This window comes from Microtus ochrogaster, chromosome 18, assembly GCF_000317375.1.
Source record: "Microtus ochrogaster isolate Prairie Vole_2 chromosome 18, MicOch1.0, whole genome shotgun sequence".
Lineage (NCBI taxonomy): Eukaryota > Metazoa > Chordata > Mammalia > Rodentia > Cricetidae > Microtus > Microtus ochrogaster.
This window is the reverse complement of record NC_022020.1, coordinates 49532198-49552405: the sequence shown is the minus strand read 5'-3', so window position 1 is coordinate 49552405 and position 20208 is coordinate 49532198. Positions and strand designations below refer to the sequence as shown.

The 20208-nt window shown below is 39.2% G+C and overlaps 1 protein-coding gene and 1 pseudogene across 1 annotated transcript in view; one reads left to right on the top strand and one right to left on the bottom strand.

Annotated features, from left to right (window-relative positions):
* The window catches only part of Wdr7 (WD repeat domain 7), a 276473-nt gene that overhangs the window by 51692 nt on the left and 204573 nt on the right, over nt 1-20208 (bottom strand). The window contains exons 23-25 of the mRNA XM_005356195.2: nt 11725-11842; nt 10107-10256; nt 9491-9573 (exon numbers count right to left, since the gene is read on the bottom strand). Coding sequence (XP_005356252.1) covers nt 9491-9573; nt 10107-10256; nt 11725-11842 — 351 coding nt within the window. The remainder of the gene's footprint in view (nt 1-9490; nt 9574-10106; nt 10257-11724; nt 11843-20208) is intronic.
* Nucleotides 17960-18057, top strand: LOC113457123 (annotated as a pseudogene).

Genomic DNA, 20208 nt, shown 5'->3' with positions numbered 1-20208 from the left:
CCAGCTGTCACAAAAACTTTTAAGTAGACTTTCTATTTCACATGGTCTCAGTGAGTTGTCCAGGAGATGAGGGCTACACTAAATATTCTACTTGAAAAACATTTTTTCTCAATCATATTATTTGCTGTGTCCTTCTCTGTGTCCATAAACTTTGTGTTGTTTAGTTTTATATCAACTCGGGTCACTTTGGAAGCACTCTCAGCTGAGAAGATGCTTCCATAAGAATGGCCTGTCGGCAAGCCTAGAGAGCATTTTCTTGATTACTGAATGATACGGAAGGGGCCCGTGGTCCCGAGTCAAAGAAGAAAGCAGGCTGAGAAAGCCAGGGAACCTTTCTAATGTAAAGTCAGATGCAATAAACCTTCTGGTGCTGCTTAGTTGTCACCAGCTGTATAAAACTGGCGTCACCTGGGAAAGGGGAGTCTCAGCTGAGGAACTGCCTCCACTGGATTGTTCTCGATTGATGACTGATACGGGAGGGACCAGCTCAGTGCAGGTGGTGCCACCCTAGGCAGGTGGTCCCAGGTTGTATAAGAAAGCAGACTGAGTAAGCAGCATCCCTCTGTGGTCTTTACTTCTGTTCCTTTCCTCAAATGTCTGCCTTGACTTCCCTGGATGATAGAGCACAAGCTGGAAGATGAAACAAACCCTTCCCTCACCACGTTGTTTATGGTCAGGGTTTTATCACAGCCACAGAAACCTTAAGGCAATTTTTACTTTTTCAAGGGAGATAAATTGGGAAGAAAAGTTTCTATGTATTTTTGAGGTAAGATACAGAACAATTGTGTAATTCTAGGAAGAGAGGCTGAGAGAGACAAACATGAATGCTATCAGCAGGGGTTTTGAGGAAGGCCAGGGCCTCATTTTCAGTATTATGGAAGGTAGACACTACTTGGTCATAGTGTTCATAGAAAGTAGCTTATTATTCTACTTCATAAACAATAGGAATCTATATTCAAAATCTAATGTTCTTCTAATTGAAAATTAATATGCTTTAGAAGAGTTTTTAAACAGTTGCTGTTTTGCTATTAGTAACTATAGCTGTCTGAGTACTGGGTGTCATTGTATCTACATCTGTATTAATATCGATATCCATCTCTGCACACATATGCCCATGTCTAATTTATATCTCCTTATAGTAACATGAACCTCAGTATCTCACATGTTATAACAAACATTTATTCTTTGGAGTTAATGACTATAGAAAATTAAAGTTTACAGTGACATTATCAATTATTTGCAAAAATTTAATAGCTACACTGCCAAAATCCTACTGCAAAACAATATTATCACCTTTGAAATAATTTTTTCAAAACCAAACATATTGGGATGACAGAATCTTAAACTAAAGGTTTTGCTACATTACATAATCTTTATGCTTTGGATATCAACCCCATCCTTCTACATCATCTACAAATACCATTATTTATGCGATAAAAAGATTAAATCTATTCTTGGAATCAAGTCTTTGGTCTGCCTGAAAGCACCTATATTACAGGTCTAGCGTTTTTCACTCTCTGTAATTTACTACTTGACTGACATGTCTAAAAAACACTTTAAAGATTTCTGGGCAGTGACAGTCTCAAGGCCTGGTTTTTGGCTCAGAGTTTTGTATTAAAATTTCCTTCCTGGTTCTTATAAGAGTAATAAAAATCTTATATATGTCAGTCTGCTGCTGCAGGAAGATACCAACTGCTGAGGCCTTTGGGGTCCCCCAAACTCTAGACTGCTTTCTTTGGGAAGCAATTCTGCATGTGGGCACTGGCAGTCCGAGGGATGGAGAGATATGCATTTTCTGTTCCCACCTCTGATGATATCAAGGGGTTGAGGCAGAAGTCCATTATAGTTTTTAATATTGTTCTTGCCTTCATCCATCCTCAGAAAAGTCACAAGTTTTTCTAGAACTGGCATCTGAGTTTTCAGGTCACTGTGATGGTACCAAGACACTGAGGTGGCAATTAGTAATCTGGCAAGAACCATTTTGTTAAGTATTCTAAGGTACTAGTTTCATTTGTGATTTACCCTGGCAAAAAGCAACTTAGAGGAGAAAGAGTTCACTGTCGCCCACAGTTCCAAGTCACAGTCCATCACAATCTGGAAGTCAGGTGGCAGCAACTTCAAAGAATTCACAAGTTAGAGCAGAGAGAGATGAATAAATGCATGGTTATTGTTCAGCTCCCTTTCTCCACTCTTATACCGGCTGGTGACCAAGTCTAGGGAATGGTGTCATCCACAGTTAAACCCGGTCTTCCATTGGTTACTGTGATCAAGACAATCCCACATAGCCACGGACAGTAAACATGTTCTAGATGATTCCTCACTGAGATTCTCTTCCATGGTGACTCTAGACTGTGTCAAGTTGACAGAAGTACCACATCAAGTTATCCTAGTATTTATCACCTACCAGATGGGCTCAAAGTAAACTGCCCAATCAGAGCCATAATTAGCAAGGGAACGGATCTGGGTATTGATGGAAAAGGCATTTGTTGCTGGGGTAAAGGTGGTATTATCCAAACTGTTTAAAGACGCTGCTCCAGACTTTGGATATAGTCCTCGTGCAGCTTATGATTCTTGTCAACTGTGAATTACATCACACTGCTTTTTGTTCACAGCTGTCCTTCAGAGCCCTGCCCCACTGGGACCTCACCTTGGGTTCCTTTTGCTTATTCTGCTCTAGGAATGGCCATCCCCTTGCACAGACTTGGATATGCTCACAGTGCTCCCCTTTCTAAGTCTTACTGCTCCTGGTACCTGGAAAATCTCAATGGCCCATTATCTCAGCTAGTCATGCACCTACTTCACTAAGGCCCCAATCCGAGGTTATCTTGAGAAAATTATCTCCATGAACCACTGTGTTTGATACAGCAACCCTTTCCTATTGCTCTTTAATCCAACATCCTATTTTAAAACTTTATCAAGCATGCAACATGCAATAGTAAAAAGTTTAACACAGCTAAGATCCAGACACAATGCTTACCCTCTAATGAACGGCATTTGAACTACATTAAATATTAATTTTTAAGAATTAACGTTCCATGGGGTCTAGAATAACAATTTAAGTAGATATAGTAGAAATAAAAATGGCCTCCAAAAGTCAAGCGGAGATTGAGAATTATGCTTTCTTTCTGCCTAGTGGTCCTATAAAAATTTCATTTTTCATGAGGATAAACAGTGGCAGATTTACAATGTTATCTGCTAAGGCCCTGAGCCATGGTATCTTAGCAAACACTGACAATTATAGTTTAACCATCTTTTGAGACTAGAAATAATTGCATAGGTTGAAATTTTAAAAGATGAACATAAGTAGTCTAGTTAATCATATGTATAATGAAACGTAGTTTTCATTTTCCACCTTTAGTACAATAGCATCATCCATGGTCCCCTGCAGGGCTGTGTCTGCTCCTGTGTTGTAGGGATGTACTCCTCTATCAGTGCACCTGGGTCACAGGTCATCTTCCTCACCTCTACTGCATTCAGTGGGCATGCTGTCCACTACGTAGTCATCTTTTTTCTGACAGACATATAGGCTACATAATATCATGGGTTTTTGTACACTAGGTGAAGATATTTGCTGGACAGGTAAATTAAAGTAAGATCAAATAATAGGCATACTTAAATTTAGATAGGCAATGCCAAGTTCCTAAGATGCTCACCAAACATCACGCTCATTTGGAATCATCAAAATTATTGGATTTTTTTTTTTGCCAACAGGAGGGAAAAATAAATGGCACTGCACTTTTGTTCTAATTTGTATGCAATATTTTTAAAATTGATCCCCATGCTTATACTCTGCAGGATAAGCATATGCAAGTTTTATAATGTAAGGAAAATCTCCTTAAAATTTAACTCATAGAACATTGCAGCCCTTTGTTTGACATGAATAGTGACTAGGATTGAGACATTCATGATGTGTTCTCCATAAACCATAAGGGATGATTTAATTCCCAACATAGGTACTGAATCTCCAGGAAAAAATGACAGCTATTTTGCAGTGGAGCAAGCATGGGTCACTCTCACTTGCACAAGAAGTCCAAGTGACAAGCCACTGCCCATGCCTCTTGGCTGGACCGATGTAATGGAGCTCTTCTGAGCGCCATGTGCTGTGCACTCCTCAAGTCTGAAAGAGGCAGGAGTAGGTCTTCAGAGCACCAGTCACAGCGACACTACAGCTGCGATGAAGACAACGCTGTCTGCAATTTTACAGACCTTCTTTGCATGTACCCTATGAACTCCACACCTATAAACTGTGCACATGCTGGAAATATTTATACATGAGAAATGGCTGCAGTGAGGGCACCCTTCACAGGGGCTGAGGTGTAGGTTTTGGGACATACACATGAGTAAGTATTTTCTAAGTGCTTAATTCTAGTGGAAAGCATGGTCTCAAAAGACAAAACAGAAGATGTCCTAGACTGTAATGGCCGTGCTGGAGAATTCTGCTTGAGAATCACTATTTCCCAGTCAGGGTCTTACATATTTGAGTAGTTAATGAATACTTCTTGCTGAGCGACTGATGAGTAAGTTACGCTCCTCCTTGGGGGAAAGAAGTACTATAGTATGCCACGCACCGCGCCCCCGTGTCTCCACTCTGTGCGCTGGCACCCAGTTACCGAGCTTCGGGCAAGGGGCTGGAGGTTAAAATACACAGACACACACAGACAGAGAGACAGTGACACGGGTCATCCTTGAATTCTCCAAGAATGCCCCTGTTATTGTGTTCAGGGGCAGATTATATAGAGATAGCCACGCCCCAGCCAAACCCACCAGAAACCACTCTCCTGCCATCAGGAACTCCTGAAGGTCTCCTGCTCAGAGCAGCTGTAGGCACTCAGATCAGGGGATTACAAGAAATTCAGGATCTGGGGTCTCACTGCTCCCAACAGCAGTATAGCCTACTATGGCTAGGGTGGTAAAGAAAAGATAGGAAGTGCTTCTGGGGCTGCGCATATGGCATAATACTTGAAAAAAAAATTACTAGGCACGTCTTGGTAATATGTAATGGTTGACAAATGGGAACCTCATTGTCTGGTTCTATACTTACTAATAGTATAACCATGGCAAATTATTTAAATTATTATTCATTAGTGTCTTCATCTGAAAAATGGAAGTAATATTTACTATAGTTGTACGAAACAGAAATGAGTTGATACTAATAAAGTGCTTAGCAGAGGATTAGGCACTTGATGAGCTCTATTTATGGCAAATGCATGACTGGTTGTCATCATCATCATCTGTACTATTCAATGTGCTAGTGATGACGAACAAGGTTAGTAGGTATGGCAATAAGTGGTGACTAAAGTTATTCTATTGAATATGAAAATGAATGCTTAGTCCAAATTTATATATTTTTTAAAGACTTAATGCTTTGCAAGTATAAACTTATATTAATTACAAATTATTTTAGTTTTTTTCCAAACTGTGCTAACTAAAATGAAACATATTGTGGGCCCTTTTTGTTGTTTTGACTTTTGAGAGACAATCTCACGTAACCTGGGCTGGCTTAGAACTCATTATCTACCCAAGGATTGGCTTTAATTCCTCATTCTCATGCCTTTACCTTTGAAGTGCTGGCATTACAGGTATGGGCCACAATACCCAGCTTAAAGTTTCATACTTTATATTATTTTCAACAAACTTAAAATCAACTTCTCCTTTTGTACTATAAAATATAGGTAGACAGCCCAGAGTTGTAATACCCATGAGTCTACTTGGTAATATGAAACCCGAGGAGTCACACATGCAAGTTGTTCTACAACTGAATGCACCCAGGTCCTATTTTGGTTTATTTTAACATGAAAAGTTTTAATACCTCAAGAGAACCTGCTAAGCAGATTTTTAGGTGTGAGGAACAGGGATAAAGTAATGGGAGGTATTGCTACTAGTAAGGGTACGAGCAGCATCTTTAATCATCTGCTATCAAATTACAGTATAAAATAACGACTAATTTAAGGATTTTACTGGAAGTTATGGTAGAAGCTGTTCTATGTTGTATCGCTGTTCTCACTGAACAGGCTAAGAACAAGCTACAAGTTTAGAGGAGTCACTTGAACATGAGCTCATTTGGTGCTGAAGTAGACAGTGTGCAATTTTTCACTAGAGTTTAAGTGCCCATTTAGGGTGAAATGAGCTGATTCAGCTTTTTACTTGAAAAGGAAAATCAATCCGTCTGTCTACATAATAACATAGTTTAAGAAAAGCCAAATCATTTCTGAAAATATAAACTTTTAACTCTTCTATCTAAAATAATTTTTTATTTTACTAAAAAGTATAAGTACTTATTTTACAATGAAAGTCTACATCTTATCTATGATTATAGCTTTAATGTTTTGTTTAAACTTTTCTAACTCTCCATTGCTTATTAAATAAGGTCAAAGTCTTTTGTGGGGAACTCAGAGCCCTGGCTTGGCTCTATACTTTTTTTTTTTAAATTTTTATTTAAAAGTTTTTTCATTTTACATATCAACGACAGTTCCTCCTCCCGTCCGTCCTCCTACGACCCCTCCCCATCCTACTCCCATAGGGAGTCAACAAAGTCTGACATATCAGGTTGAGGCAGGATCAAGCTCCCCTCCTCCATCTAGGCTGACCAAGGTATTCCTTCATAGGGAATGCTCCAAAAAACTAGTTTATGCACTGGGAATAAATCTTGGTCTCACTGCCAGTGGCCCCACAGATTGCCCAAGCCACTGAACTGTCACCCACATTCAGAGGGTCTAGTTCAGTCCTATGCAGGTTCCCCTGCTATCAGTCCAGAGTCAGTGAGCTCCCACTAGCTTGGGTCAGCTGTCTCTGTGGGTTTTCTCATCATGATCCTGTCCCCTTTGCTCATATAATCTCTCTTCCCTGTCTTCGACTGGACTCCAGGAGTTTGGCCCAGTGCTTAGCTGTGGATCTCTGTATCTATTTCCATCAGTTACTGGATGAAGGTTCATAGTGGGGTGGTTAGAATACAGGCTTCACATAGAAGGATAGAGCCTGTTTATGGTTCTACAACAGAAAGATAAACAGGCTCTATCCTTCTATGCGAAGTCTATATCCTAACCACCCTACTACACGGCATGGCCAAACTTATTGTATCCTTCTACGGCTGGAAACACTTAGCAGTCTGGTTCTCACCCTGCCTTTCAGGACACTACACACCTTTTCCTTTCACAAAGGCCACCTGGCCAGCTCTCTGAAACATTCCTACGACCCACTACTGCTCCTCCAATCATCACTCCAGTTCTCCCAGAGCACAGATCCCTTTGTTTACCTGGCAGACATCTTCATGATGGCATTTTTAATAGGCACCATTATTCTTCTGCATTCTCCCTTTGAAATTTCTTATATTCCATATACTAAAATGACCATTGTACTTCTGCCCAACTCTGCCCCTGGTAGGACGTCTACCAGGCATACTACACAGTCCAAAGAACCAATGCAATCTCCTCCCCATCAGTCACTGTCACCCTGGAGCACAGAGTTTCCTAGTCTATCATTACTTCCCCAGGGAATAGCTACGTGACACAAAGTCTGTGTTCAATAAGATACTATTAAATCATTAAACAACGTGCAATTGCTTTTTGGTAAATCAGAGGGGAAAAACACGTACACATAGTGTTCAGTAAGAACAAATCTGCTAGGCATCTCAGCATTCTCTTTCCAGGATGACTAAGTCAACAGACTTGGATGTCAGCAGAAACAGTAACCTAAGGAGGTGCTTGAGGGGGCTCTCGGGAAGCTGGGAAACAGATCCCTTAGTGAACAGCTTCTGCACTGAACTCCAGGAAGCTAATTTACATAGCAGTGGCTAGTGCTTTAAGAACTCCACAAGCACTCAGTGAGTTAAGTCCCAGTACAACCACTCTCTTATCATCTCCACTTAGCAGCAGACCAGCAATGTCCATTTTCATCTGGGCATCTCTTTAAAAGAGCATCGGCAGGGAAATAACAACTAGGTGTAGTCAGAATCACTTAATGACACAAAAGAGCCAACGCTAAAAAATGACTGCATCCTAATTTAATCTTGCTCACATTTTAACATCTAGGTGGCAGAATCAAACTGCAAAATGAGAGAACAGTGTATAAGTTCTACTGAATATAAGAAAAATACAGATACAGAGAAAAACAAAGCATAAGCCATTCAGCACGCTAGTTGCAAAAATGTTAGGAAGGGACCAGAGAAGTGGCACACTGACACGCCACTGTTCTCAGGAATCTTTCTGCTGACTACTGCTTATACTACATTGTACTTAGAGGAACAAGCAAAGAGAAGGAGGCTGTCACTGAACTTGCCTTACAAGCAAAAGAATTACATCTAATTTTGAGTAGCTGAGTGCTCTGAGAAAAATTACCTATGACAGATTCAAGTACTATTTCTACAGACAACATAAAAAGAACCCAAAGTGCTCCAAACTATAAACATTTTAGAACCAATTAAAAATTGGTTAATCTCAGAACTCAGGAGGCAGAGGCAGGTGGGTCTCTGAGTTTGAGGCCAGCCTGGACTACAGAGTGAGTTCCAGGACAGCCAGTGCTGTTACACAGAGAAACACTATCATGAAAAAACAAAAGAAAACAAGACAAAAACTATGTATGAATTATGATGATAACTACAATGACGACGATGACAATGATTATGTGTGTAAGTTAGAGAACAATTTGTAGAAGTTAGTTTTCTCACTCAGCCATGCGGGTCCCAAGGAACGAACTCAGGTGGTCAGGCTCATGGGACAAGAACCTCTACCCAAAAATTTAATTAAAAAGATAAACACAGTGTTCTATATTTCGATGCAAAAGCAATCTTCATTCCATGTTATATAAATGTATGTGGTATTTAACACAGAACTTCTAAGTTAAATTTATTCATTTAGTACCATTCACAAGGTTTTAGTTTTCTTGCCCTCTTTTCCTGCTTCTTCACAGGGGAAATAGACTCGCATTAAGAGGACGCAGTGAAAAGACTCCCATCATTCTCGAAATATACTGCAACTTGATATGCCACCTTTTACTGATATTCACGGGGGACCTGCCCTTCCTGGAAGGAAAAGGAGACGAGAAAATTGGGGGGTTGGAGTGGGGCCGGCGAGGTGGGGATAGAGGGTAGGGACAGGGAAGGATAGATGGGGGCAGGTTGTGGACAGGATGCAAAATAAATAGATAAATAAAATAATTTACTAGTGAAAAGGTGGCCTACTGATTTCTGCTGCTGGAAAGTATGTTTTTTCCTAAGTCAGCAGTGTTCTAAGTATTTTGTAAGATAAAGAACAATTTGAGTAGACTGACAGGACAGACATATGCAATGTACTTTTAAGTCATCTGCAAAATGTCTTTACGAACTCATTAAATAACTAGTTCTATTATTTCTGTGTTCTTAGCACAAAACTGCAGAATTTTTCTAGAAAGTAATCAAATGATGATTAATACCTGGTTTTCTCATTTACCTCACTAAAATGTTAATTATTTGTTACTGAAAGTCAGTTACTTTGCATGTTGTTGAAGGTTTCATTACCTGCAGATAGCTGGAAAACATTCCTGAAGACCCTTCTTTTTAACTAAAGATCCTTCAAGACAGTACATGATGATGTCCATGACCTTTGAGAGGAAAGACAGAGCGAAAGTTAACTTCAAATGCTTCGTTTTTAAAAATTTAAACGCACCTCCATTGCACCTCATTCTGTCAATGCAAATCCATATAGTTTGATTAGTATTTACCTTAAAAAGCTATTTTAAGCCTATGGATGCTACTGTTAACTTTGGTCTTGTCTGTAGAAACTCACTGTGCTCATGTGCACAGTAGGGTTACTACTCAAGCACACAGTGGAAGTGGCTTTAGTTACAATGGATGTTGGTGACAACAAAGTCTTTCAAATATTCTAATACATATCAATTCCATGTGAATGGTCAATGAATGGCTACAGCAATCAATGTTAGTTTTGAGGAAATGGATTTAAGGCCTATTGCAATAGCACAGAAGTAACTAATCTCAGTTATGTGACACATTCCCTCTCCCCTCCTCCCTCTGGTCTTACCTTATTCCTCCCTTATTTCTAACCTCTTATTTATTAAATATTTGTTTTTAAGTATTTAATGCAGGCACAGGTGTGCTGGAAGCTAGCTATTCTCACCTCGACAAGAAGATCCACAACATCGGTAGGCATTTTTTCAATGAGAATTTCAATGACTCTCAAGATTTCCCCTTTAGCTCGTGCCAAGGTTGTTGTGTGTATACTCTGCTGGGACTGGGTATTTGCTGCAAGGGCCGTGTGTCTGTGTACCTACAAAAGAATTGCAACACTGTAGATGAAATTGCTGCTCTACACAGATTTATATTTTTAGGCACTGGTTTATTTTTCACTTATTATAGAAAAAAGAAATAAAAAAATCAATCAGAACTGTAAATACAAATCACTCAGGGTAGGTAAGGAATTGTTTTTTGATCACAAATAAGCATTATGTATAATGCAAACTAAGTAAGTATGGTCCAATAAAATCTACAACTTCCTAGTACACAATTATTATTATTATTAATTTTGAGACAGGGTCTCATGTGGTTCAGGCTGAGCTTAAACTCTATGTAGTTAAAGAAATGTTTGAAATGTTTCTCTTGCCTCCATTCAAATTTTTTCCCCCAATGGAATGTTTCAGTATGAATATCCTAACATTTCATTAAAAAATGTTACTATGTAAATAATACAAATAAGGTTCAGAAATATAAGTAATATAAAGACCTCTTAGACTAATGTAAAACTTCCTCAAGATAATAAATATTACATATGCATAGGAAAAACTGGCTACAAATTTCCAAGAAAAACAAACCTCAATGTAAAGATTTGCTACAAGTGTAAAACAAGGAGGCTGTGTGTACTAAACACGGTGAAAGCTTATTATCACTACACCTGTAGTCCAAAACTTTACTTCAGATATGAATTCACAGGTCCACTGCTTCATAACCGACCATACAGACTACTGCCAAGACCATCTTCCCTCTCTTCTGGCTACTTTCACATTGTGCCTATTAGGAAGGCTCTGGAGCAGGGGTGGGCCCAGTAGGCTTCAGTTATCAGAGGTATGTATTTACTATTTTAAAAGTTCATCATAGCTATAGGAAAAGCAATTCAGACAGAGCCCACACCTTACAGACACTGCGCTGCACTGTACTAAGGCCAAAATAGAACAAACCTTTAAAAATGTTTAGGAACTTCTCCTCTCTCACTACTAAGATGTATAGGAAAGAACATAGAATCGGCTCATTGTTCTTTACTAGTTTGTCAGTGGATGTGGGCAATTAGTTAGAACACCAGGAATGCGGGAATCAATGAACTTTCTGGTCTTTGTAGTGAAACAGAACAAAAAAAGCAAACAGCAGTTTGATGGCTTACATTGTTGTGTACAGCTGGGAAGCCATCGCTAAATAAGTGTAATTTTGATTACAAGTATTTGCTTACACTTGAGAAATGTAAATACCTTTATACCTTTTAATTTGGATAGATAGACCTATTACATTTAATACTGAAAGTACTGTCAAATATACAAGTGTGCTCATTCTGAGAACAGAAAAAACATGAAGGCCCAAGTCCTGAACGCACAGCGGTGGAACTCAGTGCCCGTGCAGACGTGATACAATCATTTCAGCACGACGCTATTAACTTGCTTTGTTTTATAACCGCGGGTCTGACCCCGGAGTTACAGTACAGAGGCATTCGGCTGAAAGGGAAGAAGCGGCACCTGAAGGCGGCTGCTCACCTCCTTAGCTATGGTGGTGATGAAGGCGGGTGGTCTGGCAGTGGCAATCAGAGAAAGGGCGTGCCGTGCAGAGCGGGCAGAGTCAGCTGCGGGGCTCAGAGGCAGCCCCATTGTGATGCTAAACGGGGATCAGAAAAAAAGGAAAAAGAAAAGAAGCATTAGAAATATAGACTCAAAAGATTAGACACAGCTTATAATGTCAGTTCAAGGTCAATGGGAGCACTCAAACAGTTAGAAGATAATAGACTTGGAACAATGAGCGGTGATTAAGAGTCAGGGTGTTCCAGCATCAAATACAAAATCGAATTATTAACCATGAAGATTGAAAACAGTATGTGCATCTGTCCGAAAGGTTAAAAATGCCTTGTTAACAAATTATCAAGAACTACTACTGAATACACATCACAAAGCTAAGGTAGGGATGCAGACTGTGCGGGGCGCTTTAAAGTTATGCGAAAGATAATTTGCTCATAAGGACCGGTTAAAAAACTATAATTGAGGCACGTTTGTGAAAGGAAGCAAAACTCATTCCTGTTTGCGGCTGCAAAGAGAACTGAGAATGACAAAACTACTTTCAGTTAGCTATTGTTTTTAGTTTGAAATCTCTGAGCACCGCTGGCCCACTCCACACTCAGAATGGTCAGAGCCCACTGCTGAGTACCTGCACCATGGACACTCTTTAGCATTTAAACAGAAAGTAAACCAGCTGGTATCAAATTTCCTAACAGAAACAAGAGAGAGCAGACAGTCCCTTTAAAGTGACAAAGGTAATGAAACAATCCTAGACTGTGTGAACTTGGGTCCTGATAGGGCAGTGCTAATAACACATTCCCACTCTAAGTAAAATATGAAAGCAGTCTTATCTACCGCGAAACTCACTTGGTGCATGTGTGTGTATATAAACACACACAAATCACTGTGAAAAATACTAAGACTTTTGACTAAACTCTAGCTAAGGAGCCATATATTAATTATACAGAGGAAGTATTTTATTGCATTCAGTTATAATTTTTCTAGCTAAATAATTTTAACTTAAATGAACATGTCAAGATCCATTAAAATGTATTCCAAACAAGGCGATCTGTAAGTAGCTAGACTGTTTAATAAACATTCTCAAAAAGTTGGTTGGTCCCTCTATAATCAAGCTAAGAATAGTTGTCTTAATTTTTAGCTGAAAATCAAAATGAGTTACATGGCTATCCTTAACCTCAAAGGAGGCAAATTGATGGCAGAAAATTTTGCTTTGCTATTTAGTGACTATTGTGCTTGAGAGCCAGTGGTCTCAACCTGTGGCCGTGACCCCTTTGGGGTTGAGCCTCAGATATTTACGTCACAATTCATAACAGTAGCAAAGTTACAATTATGAAGTTAGTAACAAAAATAATTTTATGGTTGGGAATCACTACAACATGAGGAACTGTGTTAAAGGGCCACAGCATTAGGAAGGCTGAGAACCACTGCTTAAAAGGATGGTAATGTATACAACTCTCCCATGTCTTTATCCAAATTGAGGGTAGCTACAAAGTAGGGATCTCAGATAAGAAGAGTACATACAGCCTTTCTTTGACATTTAGAAAAAATAAGAAAATAAACTGAGCATTGAGAACAAGCACACATCCTGTACCAAATAAACATGGAAAGTGAGGGTTGCATGACCTTTGGCTCCTGGGTGCCAGGGGCTGGAAAGAGGCAGTATGCCTGCTACCTAGTCTCTCTCCTGTGTTAAATGCTACCAATTCAAATTGAGCAAGGAGATGTTTTCTACCTGAGAATGAGACTTAAGAGTGGATTGTTTACTATTTTGTAAATCCACATTTTAGGTTAACTTCCTTAAAAGCTCAAAAGCTAGTTAAATATTTTAGATATTTACTGTTTCCTTTTATTTACAACAAATCAAATGAATAGGAGCTGATGATATTGAAGGGGGGGTGACACAAATCAAAATGCAAGTTAATTGAATAATTCTGAACAAATCGACTTTTGTAAAATCACAAATTTTGTAAGACCGGTCACTGGGAAAAAGCAGCACCAGTTTCCTGGGGAGTCCACCCCACGTCAGGAAAGCTACACAAAGAACTAGAGCTAGAACTCAGGGGCTGAGGTTAGAGCAGGCTTGCTTGTGCTCTGCTTCATGTCTTCTTATATTTACCCCCAAACACCCCTATAAGGCGATACAGACATTTCACAAATGAAAAGCCAGGTCAAAAAAAGCTAAGTGAGGAGCTAAGGTAGTGGTGCACCACAGTCCTTCCAAGTTTGTTATCCGGGTTTCCTAAAAAGATTAAATGGAAAATTCCAGCACTAATCAATACGTTCTAAAATGTATAAAATTTAGAGTAATATGATAAAGTCTTAGGCTGCATTGTCTGGTATATGAATCGTATCTCTGTCCTAAGTACACACGCAGTATATGCTGTCTGTGTGGTCACTTTGAAGGTATCAGCAATGCTTATGTGCAGGTGGCCCTCTGGAGATACCGAATACTGTATCACAATGTTTATACACACAGTTCATCTTACCTGTCTCTTCACATACGTACCACCCAAACAACCAGAAAACATAGTATGGTTTGATATTTGATGGAGGGATCTATATTCATAAAACTTTTATTATACTATATCGCTATGATTATTCAATTTTATTGTTTTTTAAATATCTTACAGTGCATAAATTATAAATTCAGCTGTATTACAGATCTCTATGTAAAGGAAAAATACTACATATAAAAGGTTTTGGATTACCATGGCTTTGTGAATTCACTGGGAGTGTTAGAATGTGTCCCCATAGGTAACCGACCTTTACAGAAAGCAGAGAGTAGCGGGGCATGGTGACACTGAGGTGACCTACATTAATGAACTGATAACATGACTAAATTTAGTTGCTTTAGATGAAAGGCAACACTGCTTGCTTCCCTGAGAGAAGTTTGTGGGATTTGTTGAGCTACTGAGGTTTCAGATCTTTTATTAAATAGTTTAAATGAAGAATAGCTTACACGTACCAATTGGGTTTATCATAATATTTGAGACTGCCCACTTAGGACTGAATAACCAACCTATCGGGGGCTCACCTCTGGAGAAGACTAATCCTCCCTCTCTCAGCAGCAGGGTGTAGCTTCTATGCTGTATCTAGAGATGACGCTATTGGCAGCAGGCATCCTAGTCCTCTGGTTCTTACTCTTTTTTGGGGGGGGGGGTTCATATTCCAGAATTTTCTCTGAGCCTTAGTGAAGGAATTGTGATGCAGATGTAACAGTTAGGGACAGGTACCCCACAGTCACTTATTTTCTGTGTTGTGACCAGTTGTAGGTCTTTCTAGCAGTCTCTATCTGCTGCAAAAGAAGCACCTTTGAAGAGGCGTGAGAACTACTCTTGTCTCTGTGTATAAGCATAAATATTTACAATACAGTTAGAAATTACATTGGCTTAGGAAAGTGGCAGAAGTGGGTTCTCCTCTAGGGTCTATGATCACTCCAAGGACAGATAGTGGACTGGGTTTACAGTAGCAGACATGTATTCTCTCCTGTTCAGTCAGCCTTGATTCCAATTAGACAACTGGTGGTTATTGCCAAAATAAAAGCCACGACAACACTATTGGGAATATCTGGCTAGGCTGCCCATTACTGTGGTTCCTAAGTGTCCCAGCTAGGAAAGGCCTAGGGTTCGCTTTTCTCCCTTGGCAGCTTGCACAGCACCTTTTCACACTGTGAAACTTGGAGTTCTCACTGTGATTGAATATCCCTCCAAAAGCAAGGATTGTCCTCCAGACTATACAAATAACTCAAAAAAAACCCCAAACAAACAAAAAAAGATAATCAAGAAAAATATCAATTTAAAAAAATGAGCTTTGAATCTTAATAAGAAGGAATGAAATGGCTAAGAAATATCTTTATAAATGGTCAACATCCTGAGCAATTAGGGAAAAGAAAATTAAAACCTTTTTGAGAGTTCATCTTAGCCCAGCCAGAAGTCTAAGATCAAAATAAAATAAAATAAAATAAAATAAAATGACAGTAAATGCTGGTAAAGATTTGGGGCCAGAGGACCCTCATTCTCATTGGTGCAACTGTAAAGTGGAACAGCCCTCTGGAAATCAGTGTAGCGGATTCTCAGAAAGCTAAAAATAGATCTACAAAATGACCCAGCTATACCGTTCCTGGGCCAGTGTCCACAGGACTCATCATCTTACTCCTCAGATACCTGCTTAGCCATGTTCCTGTGCTCTAATATTTGTGTGCTCTGCATTTTAATGTGAGATTCTATCTGAATGAGAAGCGTGGAGGGGAAGGGCTGTTTGTTTCTGGAACCTGTGTGTAAACCCAGCCTTACTCTATGCTCTTGATTCTGCTCATGGGCTGTTGTGTAGATCATTTGTTTTATAGATCTATGGGATAGGCCTTTGGGTTTAGTTTTTATTCTACAGAAATTGGATATCACAGACTATTTTACTAAGTACTTCCCTAAACACATATGCACGTGCGTGCGCACTCACACACACACACCCCTATCCAATCAGAACCACCAGGGATGAATGCTGTTATAGATTAAAAACATGGATGTAAACATAGTCTCCTTAGGCAGAGATCCTTCTTCTCATGACCGTTCATGAATCCAATTCCTTGGCTTGTTCCATTTTAGGAAAATCATTTTAAAATTTCCAAGAAAAACATTTTAGTAAAATGTTATCATCTAAGATTGTGAGACATCAACCTTTGTCAAATTAAGGAATACTCTAAGTATACATTCCAGGAAAACATTAAGCTTTCTGCAAACAAGTCAGCAAATCTTAGACATTAGTAACAAGGCTTTGAAAACAGTCCATATCAAAAACAAAGAAAGCTAACACTGTTTTAAATACATTCTTACTACATGACTCCCAGGATTTCCAGCCCATGCATTCTTGGAAACACTGGTTGTTAATGTCGGTTTCTAACATGACAAAGAATACACAACACCTCTGTGTCAAGTGAGAGCTTTTTACCTTTAAAATATTTAAAATTTTTAGTTAGTATTATTATTGTATATGTATGCATGCATGCTATGATACGCTTGTGGAGGTCAGAGGACAACTCTGTGGTCCTCTCCATCTCCTTCCACGTGGGTTCCGGAAGGAAACAGGTCATCAGGCTTGTATTGTTGGTCAGTGAGTGCCATCACTCAGTGAGTCCTCCCATCAGTGCTGAGAGCCTCAGTGTATAACTCCAGGCAGTATTCATTTCCAAGGCTCAAAGACAGAAAATTTCCCCTACTCTTTAGACATGTATCTTTTAGAAATATTTCCTGCAGTTGCATATATTTATGGTAAATAAAAAATTATGCTGACCTGGTTTATGTAAAGGGCTTCGTTAGATTATAAAATAAACCCTTGTAGGTTAGTTTTTCATAATAGGAAAAATTGCCCGATGTACAATTCTAAAGAATGTTTGTATTTGTAGTGTGTTTCTCTTGATCCCTCAGACTTACTAGAAATGGTTGAGTTTGAGTTAAAATACTCTTCTCTCTAACCCTATATGGTTCAAAAGGAACCCTTCCAGTGTATGGTGCTTTTCTGTATCTCAAAGATTCTTGGCTTCCAGCAGCTCTGTTTCCCTGTCGGTGTTTGGTAAGCTGTGACAATACCTGAAAGGCAATAGGCTTTCTGAAATCCCTCACCTGTGGTAGCAAATGACAAGTGTGGCTCCTCAACAGCTGGGCTGCGCTCCACTGTTCTTCCACAATAAAGGCTACACCGTGACTTAGGCAAATAGAATCTGAATCCCAGGCCACACAAAGCCAGGAAGAGGCCAGTCTTTCAAGAGCACAGGAGTTTTCTGCTTGCCTATAGAGCAGAATTTGCCCAACATTTCTAATACTTTATCAGTATATAGAGACTCAGAGATCTTACTTTAAAAAGGACTTCTTAAAACAAACAAAAGCTGTGTTTCTATTTTATCATAATTAACTGGGTAATTATGAGATTCAATTATTTCAGGAATGCACAGCTTCATTGTGTTATTATACAACCCACATTGAATAAATATACCATCTTGTCCCTTAAATCCTCATAAAAGCTGCTACCTCTGGATCACTTGCCAAACAAATAGCATTCGCCTTAAGTACAAAGGTGAAGAAACAGGAGCTGAGAGTCCTGAGTGGCCCGATCCTGCGCATGCTGAGTGCACTGGGCCAGATTAAGTTAATGGAGACTGTCATCTCTAAAACACAGTTTTATTAAAATCACTGCCTATCATTACAAATAAGTAAGAACCAACATATACTAAAACTGGAACCATCGGAGAGGATTAGCATGCCCCTGTGCGAGGTTGGCAATTAAATTTGTGAAGTGTTCTACATTTCAAAAAAATTTTAGTGATATTTAAATAAAAAATTTAATTTCTATAAGGTACAAAATCCTTAATGAAAATTCAATTAAATCCAAAAGTACATTTAAAATTTTGCATTGACCATTTTGTTAAATCTTTATTTAAGTTGCTTTGAATTTTATAGGTGTAAAGATTTTGAATAGTTTTATAGTCTTAGCTTTTGGAGTCAGCTAGAACTGAGATTAAACCTGTAGTTAGAGACTGATCGTTCATTTTCCCAGGCAATAACCACACAGAAACTGTGTTATGTACAATACTGTTTGGCCAATAGCTTAAGCGTATTGCTACCAGCTCTTATATCTTAAATTAACCCATTTCTATTAATCTACATATTGCCACGTGCTCATGTAGGTGGCTTTCGTACGGCTCAAGAGACTCTGGGGAACCAAGCTGTTGAAGCTGTGCCCAACTCTTCCATGGCTAGCCTCCAAAGGACAGGACAGGCCCTGGAGAGCCAGGCTGGGGATGCTGTGTTCCCTCTCCCGTGACTAGCTTTGTAGAGCTGCAAAGGTCCTGGCGAGCCAGGTCAGGATAGCTACAATCCCTTTTCTGTGACTGGATTGAGTACCCTCTTGCAAGACTACAAACCCATGGAAGCTGCATACCCTTTTCCACAGCTGGCCTCCCCAGGGCCTGCCACGACAGGGAAAGAGGCACCCCCTATTGCTGCTGACCTTTCTAGGACAGAACAAGCCCTGGGGTGCTAGGCCATGTGTTGGCAAAGGCTGTTCATTTGTTCCCGGCTACTTAGACCTGAAATAATTACACAGAAACTGTATTAATTAAATCACTGCTTGGCCAATCACTTAAGTGTATTGATAGCTAGCTCTTATATCTTATTTTTTTTAATCTTTGATAGATTTTAATAAAAAGAGGTGAGCACAAAAATTAACTTAAAATACATGAGGTTTGTTTTTCAATCTGTGGCAGCCATTTAATTAAATAAAACAGCAAAAGTCAAGATTTAAAAAGACATAAATAACTTATCTAATATAGAAGATTTCATAAAATCCTAATGATGTCTGAAAACATGTGTTACATCTTAAGAACAGAAAACATACCTTGTTCTATGTGTGCTTATTTCAATATTTACAGAATTAATGACAAAAAGATCTGAATATATTATAAGACATGTAGGTAAAATAGCTCTTATATCTTAAATTAACCCATTTCTATTATTTTATATTTACCACGAGGCTCGTGGTTTACCAGCAAGGAACAGCCGCAAGATCAGGTGGGACAGAAACCTTCGCCATCAAATGGTGCCAAAGTGGACAAATGCATCCACATAAAGCCTAAGAGAGCTTGGAAAGTAATTCTAGACACAAAAGAACAGAAGTAAGCATGGCTTCTTGATAGCAGCATTTTCTCGGGTGGGCTTTGTTTGCAAGAGGCAAGCAGAGGCACAACTCCTTTAAGAGAGGCTTTATGACTTAGCTTTAGTTGCAAAAACCTCGTAGCCCTTTTAAGAGGCCTCATCACAAAGCACTTAATTGGTGTTTATGAACAGCTGACAGCATGCTTCTTGGTGATGGCATGGACCTTGTAACTCCATAGGTTTTGACAATAAACATGGCTCTTGCCAGTACCTTCATCATGAAGCTAGACTCTCAGAAAGCCAAGGAATGTGGTGGATTCAGATGTCAAAGCCACAGCTTTAATCCTAGCCATACTGGTTAGCAAACTAAAGACTCATGTGGTCAGAAAAAGAGATAAACAGTAAAGATAAACTTGGACAAAAAAAAAAAAACGAAACAAACTTCTAAATGATTTACAGTGTGCTTAAAAATATATGCAGGTTTGTGTGTGGGGGGGGAAGAATAAAGAATAAAGTTCTTAAAGACAGAGAGAGAGAGAGAAGTTGGGTGTGCTGGCACACACCTTTAATCCCAGAACTTGGAAAGACAGGTGGATCTCTGTGAGTTCAAGGACAGCCTGGTCTACAAAGTGAGTTCCAGGGCATCCAAAGATAAACAGAGAAATACCATCTCAAAAAAACCAAAAATTAAAAAAAAATACAGTTTAAAATAAAGGCACTTAAATATGGAAAATACACAGAGAATCTGGATACTGCATGTTATTGTGTCATCTTTGAATTGTTTGATGGCTGAGCAAGGAGCAACAGT